This window comes from Geospiza fortis, unplaced genomic scaffold (genome assembly GCF_000277835.1).
Source record: "Geospiza fortis unplaced genomic scaffold, GeoFor_1.0 scaffold396, whole genome shotgun sequence".
NCBI lineage: Eukaryota > Metazoa > Chordata > Aves > Passeriformes > Thraupidae > Geospiza > Geospiza fortis.
In genome coordinates this window covers 3641903-3660061 of record NW_005054345.1, presented here as the reverse complement: position 1 = coordinate 3660061, position 18159 = coordinate 3641903, and the positions used below count along the sequence as shown (strand labels likewise).

The 18159-nt window shown below is 41.3% G+C and overlaps 1 protein-coding gene across 1 annotated transcript; it reads left to right on the top strand.

Annotated features, from left to right (window-relative positions):
- Window positions 1–270: 270 nt before the first annotated feature.
- On the top strand, window positions 271–16792 carry MYSM1 (Myb like, SWIRM and MPN domains 1). The gene is made up of 19 exons (XM_031058553.1): window positions 271–399; window positions 593–663; window positions 932–1009; window positions 1137–1163; window positions 1679–1757; window positions 2254–2352; window positions 2946–3697; window positions 4531–4661; window positions 5512–5615; window positions 6494–6571; window positions 7625–7713; window positions 8034–8088; window positions 8167–8217; window positions 9022–9096; window positions 10305–10493; window positions 10674–10806; window positions 12589–12694; window positions 12821–12878; window positions 13685–16792. The coding sequence occupies exons 1-19, from the start codon at window positions 271–273 to the stop codon at window positions 13841–13843; spliced, it is 2463 nt and encodes an 820-aa protein (XP_030914413.1). The 3' UTR covers window positions 13844–16792.
- The last annotated feature ends 1367 nt before the right edge of the window (window positions 16793–18159 follow it).

Sequence of the window (18159 nt, the reverse complement as noted above, 5' to 3'; positions counted from 1 at the left end):
CCTTGTCCAGGTTGGACAGGGCTTGGAGCAACCTGGTCTGGTGGGAGATGTCCCTGTCCATGGTAGAGGGTTGGAATGAGATGATCTTCCAACCAAACCATTCCCAGATTTTACTCTATGGTTCTAACAACCCTGTGTGACAGGATTCTATTAAACCTTTTGCAAGCAGGAGCTCTCCTCAGCCGGAAAAGCAGTTTGCCTTTACAAGAAAATTCTTTTTCCTTATTGGGGGTAAGATGTAGAAATGTTAAGTGGAGATAATACAACTCAATGACTTTCAATATTAAAAATATAGTGGTTCTGAAGGTTGGAATCTCTTTCAGAGATCATGAAAACACAGCATCAAGCCTGCTGCAGGATCACTATCTTGATTCATCTTGGAGAACTGGCAACAGTCTTGTAAGTATTTTTTTAATCAATGCTGCTTGTAGCAAGGTTATGAGAGCTTCTGTGTGCTCTCTTCCCTCCATGTACATGCTCTTTTAGGTTTTTAACCAGTGCTTCTTCCTTACTTTTACAAACTATTTCTTGTCACTACTCAAGTACAGTGTGACAGAATTGAGATATTAAAATGTGTTTTTGTTGTTTGCAGCCCTGGACGTTGGACAGCAGCATTAGTGAAGAAAACAGGGCTGTCATTGAGAAGATGTTGCTGGAAGAAGAGTATCCTTTTGCTGATTTGGTTTTGTGTTTTCCTGTAGAATGCTAAAAAAATCTCTTATTTCCAAAAGAACTGGACAAATCTTTGCCTGTTAAGGTGACTGAAGCCCTGTCAAATTCTAAGTGGATTGCAGAAATCCTGCTGTAGAAACTGCAGTGTTTGTTTCTACAGCTGGGTAATTCTGAAGCAGTGTAATTTACCTGATTATTAAAATTCTCACATGTACAAATCTCTCTGATGCTTTGGAAACTTACTTAATGACTATCTCAGATATTATTTATCTAATAAATCACTTTCTGAAAAAATATGGCTCAACCAAAAGGAAGTGGAGAAAAGATCTACGAAAAGGTAAGGTCTGGGAAAAATTCTTAGTTAGCAGAGTAGAAATGAAAAGTCCTTCTAAAATCCTTCTTATTTGCTGGATATGCACCAGCAGCACAATTACTAATTTTTATTTTCACTCTTGCGTTTGCAGCCCGCATAAGAAAACTGGAAAAGTCATGTATGTACATTTTAACAACTGAATTGTATTTTTAAGTGTGATGTCTGATTTTGTTAAGTTATCAGATACTATTTTAAAAAAAATTAAAGTTTGTTTTGTTTGGCTGTAAAAAATTATTTAAGAGACCTTTCAACAAAAAGAAATATTGTTGTGTGTAACAAGAGGCTAGACTAAACCAGGTTTTGGGGAGTTTTTTGGTAGCACAGTGGTCTTTATGATAAAAATTTGTTAATTCTAGTTGCCTTTTCACCTGAACTTTTCTGTTGCCTGCTTTGATGTATTTCTGTGCCATTGGTCACTGATAGATACTGAGTTGCCTTGAATCTTCCATCATGGTGGAGAAGCTGATGTGATTCTCAGTATTTTATTTATGAGTCACATTCATGTTTAGAGCAATACTTTGAGTTTTGCTAAAGATGGGAAGTAGTTCTTTTGTCAGAGGGCGCCTTGAGTGACTGGGATTGGAGAATATTTGGATTTGGGAAATCACTGATTTCTGCTTCCTGCATTCCCAGGGTGCGTTCGCCTACAAAATCACCTGGCTGTTCCTTGAAGTGGACATCAGAGGAAAAAGAGCTGTTTGAACAAGGACTGGTGAGTTTGTTTATATATATATAATATTTTAAATTGAATTAATGAGTTTATCTTGAACAGTAAAGTAGTTAACATGAATAAGCATGTTGTATAATCACAATGCTGCATTAGCTATGAGAAGTACAGTATAGTGTGTTCTGAAGGCAAATCAGGTAATAAAGTAAAATCCTTTACTGTTGTAAGGTTTGCAGAGATTATATAGTTGTACCAATTGTAAAAGGGTTTGCTTTGCCAAGCACAAGGATTCCTTGGGATAACAGGCAGCAGAGTGCCTGAAATGAGTGAAGAAGATATTCAGTCAAGAGTAACAATAATTCTTACTACTGGATGCAGTTTCCTTCTTTGTAGAACATAAATAGTGAGGTTCTCTACCAAGGCTTTGCTGTAGTGTTTGTGCATTTTAATGAATAATGAGGTTGTGAACTCACTTGACACATGCAGTGCCATGTCTGGGATGTCACAGTTGGGGTCACTTCCATGAGCTTTGTTGTTTCAGGTGAAATTTGGCCGCAGGTGGACGAAAATTGCCAAACTGATCGGCACTCGAACGGTGCTGCAAGTCAAGAGCTATGCTCGGCAGTACTTCAGGAACAAGGTAAATGGAGCATCCCTGGGCTGGCAAAAAGGTGTTTGCCCATGGGTAGCTTGGTTTTAATCTGTCTTTTCAGGGCACTGCTGTCAAAGCAGGAACTTTAATCATTCCCATATTCCGAGAAGTGGAATATCGTTATTTGCAGATTTTAGTGTGAAGTCAGGCCTGATTTCAAATTCCTAGAGTGACCACTGGTTTTATTGCTGGTATAACTAAAAAATAAATGCAGTATAATTGTGGTCCCTTACACTGTTGGTTGTTAGTCTGAAAATACTGGTTTTCTATTACACAGCTCTTTCTGCTGTGTGTTGTAGTTTTAGCTTCAGCCTCATTTGAGATTTCATGGGCTTTAAGAAGGAATAACTACTTTCTAGGGCTTTTTGACTGGAAATACATGTAAATTTATATTTGGCCTAAAGTATATTTATAATGCTGTGTAAAAGTCAGTTGCAATGGATTAAATTAAATTAAAATGATAAATTGAAGAACAAACACTTCAGAATATCTGCCGTTCAAATAAAACAGTCCTGATTATTTGGGAGGCAGATGATTTTGGCTTGTTTCTCTCTCCTAAAAGTGATTTATATTTTCCTAAGGCAAAAAATGGTGATTCAGAAAAAGAAGAGCAAAGTCAGTGTGGGAGCAGCCTTCCCATGGAAGATGGGGCAGGAATGGAAGCTGGAAACTTGAGAGGCCGTGCAGACCCCAACCTGAACGCGGTGAAAATCGAGAAGCTGTCAGATGATGAGGAAGTGGACATAACTGATGACATGGATGAAATACTCACTCCTGCCTTCCAGCAAGAAACAGGAAAATCTGAATTATCTGTTATCCCAAAAAGTCCAGTTGAAGAAACAAAAGCAGCGGAACAAGGAGGTTTTTCATCTGCTGGCCACAGTTCTGCAACTGCTTTGCCTAAAGAAGATCCTCAGCACACCAGGCCAGAGACAGTGGATGCGTTGGTATTTCCTGCTGTGGCAGCAACGTGTTCCCAGCACCTGAATGGGGATAAATCAGTGAATTTGGATTACCAGCAGTACAACAATCTTGTTGAGAAAGCTGAGCAAAGTGGACCAGTCACATGTCCTGTGCAAGGAACCGATCAGGAGCTCAGTGAGGAGCAAAGAGACCTGGCTGATAATGGATTGCTTTTTCCTTCTCCCTGCCAAGGGGATGAAGATCATCAAGAGGAAGCAGAGGAGCTGAAGCCACCTGATCAAGAAGTGGAGGTTGACAGAAGCATCATTCTGGAAGAAGAGAAGCAGGCTATTCCTGAATTCTTTGAAGGGCGCCAGGCCAAAACACCAGAGCGTTATTTGAAAATCAGGAATTATATTTTGGATCAGTGGTGAGATGCATTAATTTCTTTTACTAAAATAAGTGATTAAGATGTCCTGGTCTGATGTAGTTAAAACACTACTTAGCACTAATAGCTTACTTCTGAATAGAGTGAAATTAATTGTATAGTAGCTTGCCAGTGAAGAGCATTCATCATTAATACTTCTTTTGCATCTTCCTGATTTTTTTCACTGGCATTCTGGAAGCTGAGCAATGAAAATACTTTGAAGCATTAAGAAAATGAATGTTCTGTACCAGAACAAGCTGCATTTATTTTGGCTGTGCTATTTCCTTGCCATTTTTGCCATCCTTTGCATAAGAATGGTTTTAACAAATGGTTCCTTAAAATAACCAATGGCATTAATTCCGTAGCCCTGCCTTTACAGAAAGGCAGGAAGAAGCAGTAGTCTGTGCTAGAGCAAATAGTGTTGACCAAAGGAATGCCTCAAATTAAGAATCAGTTGGGAGTGGTGCTTATGCACTTAAATATTTTATATTCCATCTGCACAGGAGTGGTGTAAGGAAACATAGTGACTTGTAGTAGAAGGCTCAAGATAATTTGGTTGCCAGTTTTGGTTGTGCTTGCTTTGAAGCAGAAAGAATTGCTGAGTTTAACTCTGTCCTCATTCAGTTGTCTTGTACTCTGACAGCTTCTAGTTGCAAAGAGAGACTAAAATTCCATTCGACACCAGAGAAGCGTTGAACTGAGAAGATTCAGTATCAACTTAAAGGAAGGAATAAATGCACAGAGACTGAAAACAAGACCTCAGTTAAAGTCCCCCAATTCCTTCATCCCCCTGTGGTTTGTTCTGCTGTTTGACCAGGTGCTGTGCTTTGTTTTAGGGAGAGATGCAAACCCAAATACCTGAACAAGACCTCGGTGCGGCCCGGCCTGAAGAACTGCGGGGACGTGAACTGCATCGGGCGGATCCACACCTACCTGGAGCTGATAGGAGCCATCAACTTCGGCTGTGGTAAAGATATTTCTGTTAGAACTGTCAATAAAGAGCCTCTTCTGCTGCAGGGCTGAGGGACTGCCCAGCTCTAGAGTGTGCTGCTCACACAGAGCATGCACATTCATCCTTGCTAGGAAGGACCTTCTGACAGATCTTCCCTCATGACTTTGGAAAATCTAGAAGAGCTTATAACCTATTAACAGGATTAGAAATTTTAGGCTTAGACCAAACCTTCTATTTTTTCTTTTTATTTCCCTTTCCTCATGTTTAATGACACACCAGTTGGTGGGATGTCTGTTTTCTTTCATGCTTTTCTCTGTGTCCTGATACCAGCTGTGTCTGAAATTCTGCCCTTCTTCTTATTAGGTAGAATTCAAGTAATTGTTTATTTTCCCACGCTAAGTCATAACTATTTTTTAGATAAACACCAATGCCTTCATCCTCAGGGCTAGTTTTTAAACAATTCAAGTGTTAAAATTAGGTGAACTGTTAAAAGTGAATGTGCATCTCTAACTTGATGTTGGTTTAGAGACTCTGAATGAATTTTGGTTCAAAGCTGAATGACAGTCACCTAGGAGAGGAGCAATGTCCTGCAATTACATTTTGTCCAAAGTAAAGTTACTAAAAATTATTTAGAAAGAAGGAGGAGGAGAATAGGAGGTTTTGTTATTTTAAAAGTGTAGTGGGAGAGGGCTACATCACCACTCAGAATTATGACTATCAAGAGATGTCTTTGCTATGGTTTTGTTTTCTTTCTCCCCTGTGCCATTTGCTGTTGTCACTTACCCATGTCATTCCTCTGTGTGTGGCAGTGCTGAGCAGCCCTGAGCTCTGCTGACACAGGAATTGTCCCCTGTGTGTCCTGCAGAACAGGCCGTGTACAACCGGCCCCAGCCCGCCGACAGGAGCCGCTGCAGGGAGGGCAAGGACACGGTGGAAGCCTATCAGCTGGCCCAGCGCCTGCAGTCCATGGTACAGCCTGGGGGCAGCAGGGACAAGGGCAAAACCCTCCCAGCTTGCATTTAATTGCAAGCCAGGGCACCTCGGGGAATGTCTCCTCTCACTCAGGTTGCAGTTTCCTTAGGGTGCTCTGTGATTTAGGGGTCAGTCTTGCTACAGGTGTCTCACACCCACTCACATGTACCTGAGTACTTCACTCCCAGCTGTTTTGCAGGCCTTCCCCTGCAGCCTGAACCCCCTCTTCCCCATAATTTATTAGCCACGAAATAATGAAGTGCATTGCCGTGTGTGATTACGTTGCTTACATTTCAATACAGTAGGTATATGTTATGGCTTTCTGAGAGCCCTATGCACACAATTAAATGCAGCAGTAACTCATTTATAATTGCATGAATTACCAAGGCCTGCCAGAGTTAATTTTTATATTCACACTTAATGTAGCATTTTTAAGTACTTCACAGCAAAATAAATCAGTTGATGAGAGGAGAACTAAATCAATCTCACTTTAAAAATAATAAATTGAAATGTAAAGAACTGTAGCATACACTAAATGTAAACACACTGAGTTTATAGGTTTGTGTGTTGTCTGAGCATTAATTCAGAGCTGGATATCAGTGCCCTGGTGCTGTCAGGAGTGCTGATATTCCATGGAACACTAATAGGATTTACAGCCTTAAACCCCAGAAACTTTACTGATGATAATTCCTGGGGGATCCTGAACTATTTAATTCTACAGAAATCCAGGGTGTTCTTTATTTTCTGGGAACATGTTGGAGTGTCAGTACCATTCCTGGGGCAGTGGCCTTTTGGACAATGTCCTTTTGGCTGCCTGGATGAAGGAAATGCAGTTTTTCCAGGGTGATTTGACTCATGGTGGTTTCTTGCCTCAGCGCACGAGAAGACGGCGAGTGCGGGACCCGTGGGGAAACTGGTGTGATGCAAAGGATTTGGAAGGACAGACATTTGAGGTAACCCTCCTATGTTTTAACCTTACCTTAAATCATCAGTTCATGCTGATTGCTGGCAGGTGCTGTTGCATCAAACAGATAAGGGGACAGTTCTGTCATAGGGATTCAACCTCTCTTGTGGAAGTGTAATTTGAAAGTACTGCAGCAGCTGGCATATCTTCATGCTGATTAATACAGCTGCATTTGGGGTTTGCACAGGGGTTTTATGTCCATAAAACTCATTGCCTTGTCTTGTAGGAGATTTCATGACCCGTTGCTTTCAGTTAACTGCCTTTAGGGTAACGGTAGGGGATGGAAGAATAACATTTAAATGTTATTTTGTCAGTCCTGTATGGTGTCCTTGTGCTCATTATGCAGGTGATAATGACTTCCTAATATTAATTCTGCTACTAGCAATATCCCCAGTAATACTGTGGTTTATTAAGTGCTTAAAAAAATCATGCGAGGTTAAATATTTTATGGGAGAATTGGAAAGAAAATGCATGTCTGTTCCTACAGTTACAAATTACATCAAAAGTGAAGAACTATAAACATCCAATTTTCCTGTATACAAAGCCTTCTTTATTTTCAACCTTTCAGTAATTGCCTGTAACAATTACTTCCATAATGGTATCATGCCATACCTATTTTTGAGTAACTGTGGGTTAATAATTCCAACATTCCTGTAAAATACATATTTGGATGGAAATAAAGGTTGAAAGCATCCCTAAGGAGGGGGCATGATAAATTCTGGCCCTGGTTTGTAATGGCAGGTGGTCACACCTGGATTTACACCTGGTTTGTGATCTGGGCTGGGATTTCACTGAATTTGAATGATTTGGACAGAGAGAATTCGCTTGTCAGGCACCTTGTGGACCTGATCTCAGATTGTCATTCCTTCCACACTGCTTGGTTCTGCCATGGCTGTTACCTCTATCTAGAGTAGTCTTGTAATACACAAATTATATTAAGAGGGCAGGGATATCAAGAATTTATTTTGGGGTGGTTTTGCAGTCAGGGCTGAAAAAGCACTTCAGCCATTGACACATTCAATTTTTTAAAAAATCTTTTCAGCATCTCTCAGCTGAGGAATTAGCAAGAAGGAGAGAGGAAGAAAAACTGAAACCTGCAAAATCTTCTAAAGGTTCAAGACAAATGAAAAGGTATTTGGTCACATCATGTTCAAATATAGATCAGCCAGAAATGGAACAAATGTCCTGTGTAGTGTCAGGCTGGAACCCTGCACAGCATTAATATGTATCCTGGTCTGAAATAGCAGGGATGCTTTTTAGATGTTCTGTGTTGGAATTCAGGAGTGTGGGAAGTGATATTTTGGTATTTGGTGGAAGCCATCCTATATGTGGGATGAGAAAATCCAGTGAAGAAAACAAGGTTATTCCTCCTCTGCCAATGAGACAGTGGGAAACTTGAAAAGTTTCCTGACTGTCCTACATCTTTAGAGAAATTTTCTTTCATTTTATAGTTCCTTTGATCCCTTTCAGCTGATACCATGCTGTTTGTTCACGGAAGAAAAGCAGGTATGTACCTCTGAGTGAATTACTGAGAAGGCTCCATTGCTGGGGTTACTTTTCTTATCAGTGTGTTTATCATTTCAGGAGCCCTTTCAGGTGAAAGTGTCTTCTGAAGCACTTTTAATAATGGATTTGGTGAGCATTAAGTTTTATCTTTCAAAAAGCTGTGATGTGTATGCTGTGGGTTTGGTTCTTGTTTTTAATGAGCAACATAACAAGTCCAAGAAAATAAAACAGAGAAGCTGTGGCTGCCCCATCCCTGGAAGTATTCAAGGCCAGGTTGGGTGGAGCTCTGCCCATGACAGGGAGGATAATGAGATAATCATTAACGTTCCTTTCAACCCAAACCATTCTGTGATTTTTTTCCAGTCAGACCTAGAAGTGAGAATCTAGTATTAAATAAAGCCCCTAAAATGAATGGGTTTGGTATTGTGCTTAATACACAACTATTGACCTTCTAGAAAAACTAATAAGAACTTCGCTACTTTATTGAGAGCTTTACTACTTACTACTCTCTGTCATAATTTAAATCTCATTTGCTTAAAGCTACTTTCTGAAACAGAGTGCCCTTCTAAATTCTATGGCTTCATTTTCTCCCAGTCTGGGAATTGATTTTGTGTTTGCAAAGCAATGTGTGGGTTTTTTTCAAGAATAACAGGCTGTACCAAAATGTGTGCAGTCGTTCAGCACTGCCCAGGCTGCAGTTTTTGAACTTCCATGCACATTGCCTTGTGTATGGAAGTGTTGCATTCTTGCACTACATCTGTGGTGTGTATATAATAAACAAATTCAGTCTTTTCTGTTTGTTTTAAATGGAAGTACTGGGTGTTTGAGAGTCTTGAGTTGTCTTGAGTTTTCCTTCTGCATATCCTTGAGAAGTCACTGCCTTGTGAGAAATCCCACAACTTGGACTTTCCTACTTGTTTGATCTCATTCCAGCACTCTCACGTGTCTCTGGCAGAAGTGATTGGGCTGCTTGGTGGAAAGTACTCTGAAGCTGATAAAATTGTGGAAGTAAGTGTTTGTCTTTTCACATTTTCTCTACAATATTGAAACTGAAATGATCATAGTTAAAATTTGAATAGATGTAACTTATTTCTAAAAGGCGATTAATTAAATAAATTGAAGTTCATTACTGTAGTCTTGAAATATGAGAGTTAAGCTTACATTCAAGTGTCAACTGCATCACGAGGAAGATCTGGTAAATGCCTCTTAAAACTCTCTAAGTTTTCTGTAACTTATTTACAGAATTCACAGAATCACCAGGTTGGAAGAGGCTTTCAAGATCATCAAGTCCAACCCATGCCATAACACAACTAAACCCTGGCACCCAGTGCCACATCCAGGCTTTTTTCAAACACACCCAGGGATGGTGACTCCACCACCTCCCCGGGCAGCCCATTCCAGAACTTTATCACTCTTTCTGTAAGAAATTTTTTCCTAATATCCAACCTAAATTTCCCTTGCTGCAGCTTGAGACTGTGTCCTCTGATTCTGTCAGTGCCACCTGGAGAAAGAGACCACCTGACTACAACCACCTTTCAGGGAGTTGTAGAGAGTGATAAGGTCACCCCTGAGTCTCCTTTTCTCCAGGCTGAGCACCCCCAGCTCCCTCAGGGGTTCCTCACAGGGCTTGTGTTCCAAGCCCCTCACCAGCCTCATTGCCTCCTCTGGACACACTCAAGTGTCTCAATGTCCTTCCCAACCTGAGGGGCCAAAGCTGGACACAGCACTCCAGGTGTGCCCTCACCAGGGCCAAGCACAGGGGCAGAATGACCTCCCTGCTCCTGCTGGCCACACCATTCCTGATCCAGGCCAGGATGCCATTGGCCTTCTTGGCCCCCAGAGCACACTGCTGGCTCATGTTCAGCTGGCTGTCAACCAATACCCCCAGGTCCCTTTCTGCCTGGGCCTGTCCAGCCACACCATCCAAACAGGATCTTTTCCTTTCTTGAACAGTTGAGGACATAGCACATAAAATTTGCTGTATTGCAAGTGATGATCAGATATTCTGCTCTTTTCCTGACATGGATTTGAGGAAAATTCCCCTGATAACAGGGGGGATGGTGTGGCTGGACAGGCTCTGGCAGAAAGGGACCTGCTGGGGTACCTGTAGCACTGCAGAGGGTTATTCTGGGCAAAATGCAGGACTGGGCCACAGTAACCCCCTGCACCCTGAAGGAGGCTCCTTGCACTGGTGCAGCCAGAGGTTCTTTCCCCAGGTGCGTGCGGCAGAGCCGTGTAACAGCCTGAGCACAGGCCTGCAGTGTGAGATGGACCCCGTGTCCCAGACCCAGGCCTCGGAGTCGCTGGCAGCCCGGGGCTTCCAGGTGATCGGCTGGTACCACTCCCACCCCGCCTTCGAGCCCAGCCCCTCCATCCGCGACATCGACACGCAGGCCAAGTACCAGGTACAGCAGAGACACACCAAACACCCAGCAGCCTAAAGCCTCCTTGGACTTTGCACTGTTGCACCAATGTATCTTCCAACAGCTCAGCGTGGATTGACATAAAAGCTGTTCTTTAGGTTTCAGCTTTGCTGTTCTGAATAAGACTGGATTTTTGTATGTGGTGTTTTTGGTGTTTTTTAGAGCTATTTCTCCAGGGGTGGTGCCATGTTCATCGGGATGATCATAAGCCCTTACAACAGGAATAATCCTCTTCCCTATTCCCAGATCACCTGTCTGGTCATTAGTGATGAGATCAGTTCTGATGGTTCCTATCGTAAGTACCCCTGTTTAATCCAGTGTTTTAATTCTCCTTTTCCTTTTGGGTGTTAAGGGCAAGGTGTCTGGTTTTGAACCTGAGAAATCAGTATTAATGTATTTATACTGGTATTATGATGGCATTATATGAATGGTGTCATTTATAATGGTAACATGTGCTGGATAAACCCAGGAATTTCACTGAGGGAATAAACCTGTGGGTTGTCTCTGCTGTCTGGACAGGAATATACAACTATAAATACATACAAGATTGATCTTCTGCGTTAGTAGTTCCCACAATTCCTGAAAGAAGTGAAAGGGTTGGGACACAGGTCCCTGTTATTTACATACAGAATCCATGTGAACAGCTTAGAAACTGTTTCCCATGTCTTACTTGGCCTTTGCTGCGTTACAACATTCTGAACAGATTCTCTGCTCAAGGAGACAGAAGTAAATAGCAAAGGATTGGCTGCTACGGTGGCAAAAAATCCTTAATTTTTGAGTAACGTGGCATTCAGCAGGTCAGAGGATCAAAGAAATGTGCCAGCTGTCCAGGGGAGCACAAGGCATGAAAGCTGAAATGGTGCTGGCATGAACCCCCACCTAAGGGAACAAATTCCTGATTAAAAATATCATTGGCATTTCGTGAAAACAGGATTTTTTCCTTTCTTGAACAGTTAAGGACATAGCACATAAAATTTGCTGTATTGCAAGTGATGATCAGATCTTCTGCTCTTTTCCTGACACAGATTAGATGAAAATTCCCCTGATAACAGTAGATGGTAGAGGTAGCTGCCCGTTCCCTCTCCTCTTCCCTCTATTTATAAAGTCCTGGTTTTTGCATCCACACTTCAAGGTTTCCAGTTCTCTTGGCAAAGCTGTAGCCAAGGCCTTGTGAGCCCACAGTTCCCTCTGTTTTTTCCAGTGGAAGCAGACAAGGGAGCCTCCCTGCAGTCCTGGGGCAGGGGCAGCAGTGGCCACATCTGTGCCCCAGTTCCTGTTTACCACCCTGAGACTCCTGCACTTTTATCCTCTTCTCCCACACATCCCACCTTTGTGGGGGGGAGTTAAAATACTGACAAACTCTATTGCCCTGAGAAGTAGACATTTTTGTAGTCAAGTGCATTTTCTGTCAGAGGATTTCAGATTTCTGTTTAGTTGCTGAAATCAAGGTTTTACAAAATGCCATCTCCTCTGGCTCTTTGGAAATGATTTACTGAAATGTACAGTCTCTTTCTTGCTCCCTGATTTTTGGTAAACTAACTGTGTCAGGCAAATAAGTTTTTGGTGATTCTTTTACAATATTTTCTAGAGTTCTCTTCCCCCACCTGCAATAAACTAGAAGAATTTCTTCAATTCTGAGCAAATTTCCTTTGAAATTGAGAACAATAGTCAGCACTTCACCATCAGCCCATTCATACTGAAAAACCAAACCTTTTTTATTAATTTAATAACCATATAACTCTTAGACTACAAAAGTGCAACTAAGTTAGAAACACTCAATTCATTTTTTCATTTCTGGATTTGCTGTAGATTTCTGTCCTTCCTTATGGAATGAGAATAGGCAAGGACAGGGAGCAGAACAGATTTGTTCCTACTCCCACCAGAATTAAATTTGGAATCCAAAACACGTCATCCTTTAACCTCCTTAATGTTGTCAAGTAACAGAACTACAGGCTTCTGCAGGCAGTAATAAATGAGGAACAGTTATGGGGAGGGAAGGGATTGCACCTAACTGAACAGGAAAAGAAACAGTGCAGTGTAGCAGAAACACTGAATAATGATCTTCAATTGGTTACAGGCCTGCCCTACAAATTTGAAATGGAACAGATGTTGGAGGAGCCTCAGTGGGAATTAGTATTTGAAAAAACAAGGTGGATAATTGAGAAATACAGATTTTGCCACAGGTTTGTGTCCACTTCTGTTACAAACAGCCAGGTTGGAATTTTTATACATTTATTGTTACGTTTCAGTCAAGACTGATCAATCATGGCTGCTTTCTCCAGCACTCCTGTTTGTTTTTCTTCCAACAGCAGCGTCCCCATGGATAAAATTTTTCATAGAGATTCTGACCTGACTTGTTTGCAGAAAGTAAGTTTTCTTCTCTGAACTTTTTTATGGTAGATTTTTTTTTTAAATCCAAATCTGTTTCATGTCAGAAGTCACCTGAAGTTACACTTTTGCAAATCAGAGTTGTAAATTAATGACAATAAATTATTTTTGTGGCACAGCTTATTTACTTACGGTGAAAATAAAGCTCCTCCTCTCAGAGAGGTTGGGGGTGTGGTTATGTGCAGACACCAAGTTTGACCCTCAGTTTGGAGAGGAGTTAATGGCAATTAATTACTCAGGTCTCTCCTCAGCATTTTGTGTGCTTTCAGTGTCAAGACCTGCACATGTCTCAAGAGCAGATTTGGCCTTCCTGGTCCTTTGTTCCATCAGTAAAATAATGCTGTGCCATGTTTGTCATGGATAAGTAGGAACTTTTAATTTTCCAGTCAGTGTAGTCACTGCTCTGGAGCTCTGACTAGTGGCAGCTGTACCATTATGGTACAAACAAGACAGAAACTCTGCCCAAAGCAAAAGACATAAAAAGAAAACTTGCACACAGTAATTGCACACATTGATTTTTTTTTTTTTGTTTCCTCTCAATGCATCTTTGCTTATAAAGTGTAAATCTAAATTTGAGTTGGTAGAATGCTCTGAAATGTAGTTGTTGGGTAATTGGTTTTAAAGACTTGGGTTTAGATTACCCTCTTCCTTTTAAATTTATAATGTACAAGCACTTTTTGTAGTGCTTATCCTAAATAAATAAATAAAAATCTCTTTGCAATATTTATCACGTAAAAGAGGGGGGAAATGACAATTTAAAACAGATTTCCTTTTCTTTTGCCTAGCTTTTGGAGTGCATGAGGAAGACTTTGGGCAAGGTAACAAACTGCCTCATTGCTGAAGAGTTCTTGACTCAGATAGAAAACTTATTCCTTTCCACATACAAGAGTGAAAAAGATGCTGAAGGAAGCGAGAATGAACGTTCACAAGAATTGCCAGTGTGATGGCTTTGGAATTTTGATTTCATTTTTTAATTGCTTCCCCTCCTCTCCATTATGTCAACTCTTCCAAAATTGTTATCCCTTTTAGTAGTGACTGTTAAGAATCCAGTGTCATCTCATTGTTGTTGTTTAAAAACATTTTGAAAGCTCCTAGTGTGTGACCTGTGTGCCTGAGGAATGCTCAGTGCTGATGAGTGCCATGGAGCTAATGATTGACCAGCCTGGTGTTTGGGAAGGAGGACGCCCTGTCAAGAATGCTGTGCATCAGTCTGCAAGGAGAGCTCGTCCTCTCTCAAGTCTTTCAGTTTGGGAATTTTCTGTAATGATTTTATCTACAAGTGCACCTGTAGCTCAGAATGGATTTGTTCCTTTGCTTTAGGGAGTGTAAGTTTGAATGAGTTCACAAAAGGGAAACTTAAGTGAAATGGGAGTTTTGTAGCTTAAAGTTTCCTGGTGTCCAGAAAGAAGTTTCATCCAGTTGTAGCAAAATACATCACCCAATTTCTATTTTTACTATTATTTTTCATATTACTTTTCCCCATTGATTTTGATGGTCAAGTAGCTTTTTTGGCATATTCTTTGCCATCCTTCTTCTGTATTGGGCAGAAAAAGCTGATGGGTTTCGTGACTTCTCAGTAGTGGCTGTGCTTGTTTCCAGTGGAAATGATAACTCCTGTCTTACTACAGGTTACCTCTTTCTGACCTTCCATTCTACAGGGAGGTTTTATGTTGTTCTCTAGATCATTGTGGTTTGTCCACTTCTAATTGCCACTGTTTCCTGTGGAAACCAGAGCTCCTGATTGATGGCAAACTGAGTGTAACAAGCAGAAAAGGATTTGTGTTTTTGAAGAAAAATAATCCCCACTTTTATATTCAGTCTTCTCTATAATGTACAGTTCAATAGAAAAACACTTGTTTATATCAGTTCCTCAGTTATGATTTCATACAGGTATATATTTAGATAAATCAGTCACAAATTGATCTTGATTGAGAAGTTTCCTGATTGCAACTTGGAAATGTTTCATGAGCTGTATCACTGTGAATCTTTTTAGAAAAAATGTGCTTTAAATGTTGCTTTCTAAATACTAAGGAAACTTGACTTGTCTACAGGTATTACTATTTCTACATGTTTATCTTGGGCAGAGTTTCTCATAGAGGCCTAAAATATATTTGAAAGTTTCAAGCAAGACTTGGAGTTTATATCTAGAGGGGAGACAATGGACCCAATTTTTATTTTAAGATTTTATGTGTGTATATATATATATATATATAGTTCTACATAACATAAATGGAATTTTGAGATTTTATATGTTTCAACTTTTTGTTTGTATAAAGAGTTTGAAAAGCTTTAAAATCATAGAGCTGCATCCCAAGGAGGGAACTACTTCACGGGAAGTTAATGTTATATTTTTATCAGGCCTCATGAGTCTCTCTGTCACTAAGGGGAAGGAGCAGAACCTGAGCAGATGAAAATGTAAGCCCTTGAAACTCAGTGATTTTCCCACATTTAAGAGCTGTGGACTCAAAAGTACTGGTGGGTGTGGTGTGCTCTCTCTATGTTCAGATGTGCTGGTACACAGCTGTAGGTCCCACTACTGTGTGTAATTTACCACTTGGTGTATCCATCTCTCTGTGGCCTGTTGGCTCAGTCTGCATCACTGTCATCTCTGGGGCTTCCTGACCACCACTATTGCAAGGATTCCTGGCTGAGCTGCACTCCCGGTGGGAGAGCATTCCTCTGTGTTGTGTTGCAGTTTTGCAGTTTTCTGGAAAATCTCCCAATGTCCTGACAGTTCCAATTAGAGCTGATGGGAGGAGAATTTTGAATCTCTACTGTCAGAGCACCATGAAGTAGATACTGCTCATGTTCCACACCCTATTCCCAGCCCTTTAGGGATGAGTCAGGATTACCCAGGTAGTGCTGACAATGTCCTGGCTGCTTCCCTCTTTAGTGATCACTGAGGTAAAGTCACACAGTTGTATTGTTGTATTCAGCAGTGGTGTCATGTAAGGAAATTTGAGGAACCCAGACTTCTGAAGTGATTTTTCGGAGGACATGGGGCAGGATTGAGCCCTTGCTATGCACATAAAAGCTCCAGAATTCCCAAGTGTTTGTTGCAGGGTGGTGTGGGAGAAAATACAATGCTTGTACTATCATGATCCAGTCTAGCACACAGAATTCTGTAGGAATTGGAAAGAGCACAGTTGTGATGCTGAGTAATGATTTTGTTGACAGGAGGCAGGGTAAGAAAATAAACTAACCTACTTTTCATCATTTAGTTTCACTGAGTGGTTAATGATACGAGTTTGGAAGTTGCATGCTTCCCAGGAAATAAAAACTTGTTTAACTCATATACCAGTTCTACCAAACACATTGTAGGCATGAAAATTTTGTATTAAAAGCTTTGTTTCCCCATCCAGGCTTTGTTTCAGTGGACCTGTGCAGACTGATCTGCTGTTTCTTTCCACAGGACCAGTGTTACACCTTACCAAGTTGTTGCTCAGGACATGAGAAATTGTTGAGTAGGGGGTGGAATGGTACACTTAAAACTGGAATTCCAACAGGTTAGGAAATGAAAAAAGAAATTAACAAAAAACCCACAAAATAAACCCAAACAACCCCTCCCAAGATGTCACTTCTGGCAAATACCCTTATGGGCATTTGTTGGCTGAATCATGTTTTACTCTCCCAGTTACCAGCAGTGCTGCCTCACAGGGACACAGATCTTGTATGCAAGGGGAGGTAACATCCCTAATTTTATTTTTTTTAAACTAACCAACCTGCTAAAACCAATTCTGTTGAAAAAACCAAAATCCATAACCAAGTAAAAAGTTAATGCTGTTGCCATTGATATTCATTCAGGACTTTTTTCCTTTGCTTGCTTCTCTGCTATTGCTGCCTGATGACAGACAAGAGTCTACTAATAAAGGCTGCACATGCAATACCCAGAACGATGTGTCTGTATTTGTAACATCTTGTCTCCGAGCCGGGCATGGAATGTCTTTGTGCCGTGTCGGTGGCACTGACCGAGTGCCAGAGTAAAGCTGGGTTCCAGCAGAGGGAGCTTTGTCACAGCTGCTGCGGGAGAGGTCCGGAACTCGGAGCGAAACTCTTCTTCCAGTGTGTTTAGTAAACTTGCGCCAGGGAGCGCATCCGGGCAGGAGTGCCTCGCCAGGGAGGTGTTTCCCTCCTTGTTTTACAGCCGCTGTGCTTTAGTCTCCCTCAGGAGATGATCCAGGGATGCTGAGGCAGGGATGCTGGGATGGTAGCCCAGTGTTCGGCACACACGCCACAGTCCTGAATGAGCAGTGTGAGGGGTTGGCAGGGGCACATCCTGGAGGAAAGATCCCTTTCCATCAGCCACATTCCCTCCCCCGATTCGATCCAGGTGTGCTGGTTCCTGCTCTGTTACCAGATTCCTTCTGCTGTGCTGCAGAGAATCCACTCTGCTGGGCCGGGCTGAGCCATGAGGGCAAGGTGGCTGTAGGGGCAAGAGAGGCTGTGGAGGAGGACAGTGCACCCCAAAAAGAGGGTGTGGCACAGCTGAGCACCCCAAAAAGAGGGCGTGGCACAGCAGCGCACCCCGAGTGTCTGCACAGGAGGGAGAGGCGCTGTGCTGGTGCTGTGCATCCCCAAGGAAGTGAGGGATAAGGACCTCATCCATCCCCACGGGAAGCAGCCAGTGGTTTAACATCCCAGTGAACACTGTAATCACATGTGATGCTGGACAAAGTATTTAATGGCCTAGATAAAAGTATTCGGGTTGTTTAATTGCTGCTTTACATAGACCTACTGCCCTACTTTTACAAGGTTTAGAATTGTGCTGAGAAATTGTTTCCATGGAAGCAGAGATCACTAAAGAAATAATGCACTTCACATTTCCTACAGGATTATTCCTTTAACAGCCTGCTGTTCTAAATAATTAACTCTTGTAGTACTGTTGCAGCTTAGCATGGATTAAAAGAAAGAATACTTTTTTGGTGTCATAGAGGCATTACATTTTAAAAAAATATATAAATATATATAAGTAGTTGGATATATATATATATATGTCATTAGAGATACATATATATGTGGAAAAGCTTGTCTTTAAAGTAAGTCTCTCCCTTCCTTATTTTCAGAGGGGAAAATCCACCAGTAAAAGAAAAAGTCAATGAAGAAGTGCACTTTTATTTTGAACTATATTTCACATTTGGCATTTAAATAATGAGAAATAAAATATAGACAAGATATGAGGAGGTAGGTGATAGTTAAATGGATTTTGACTTTGAAGGAGGGATGTGAAAATTAAAAGGAAAAAGGACATTATTGTAGTGTG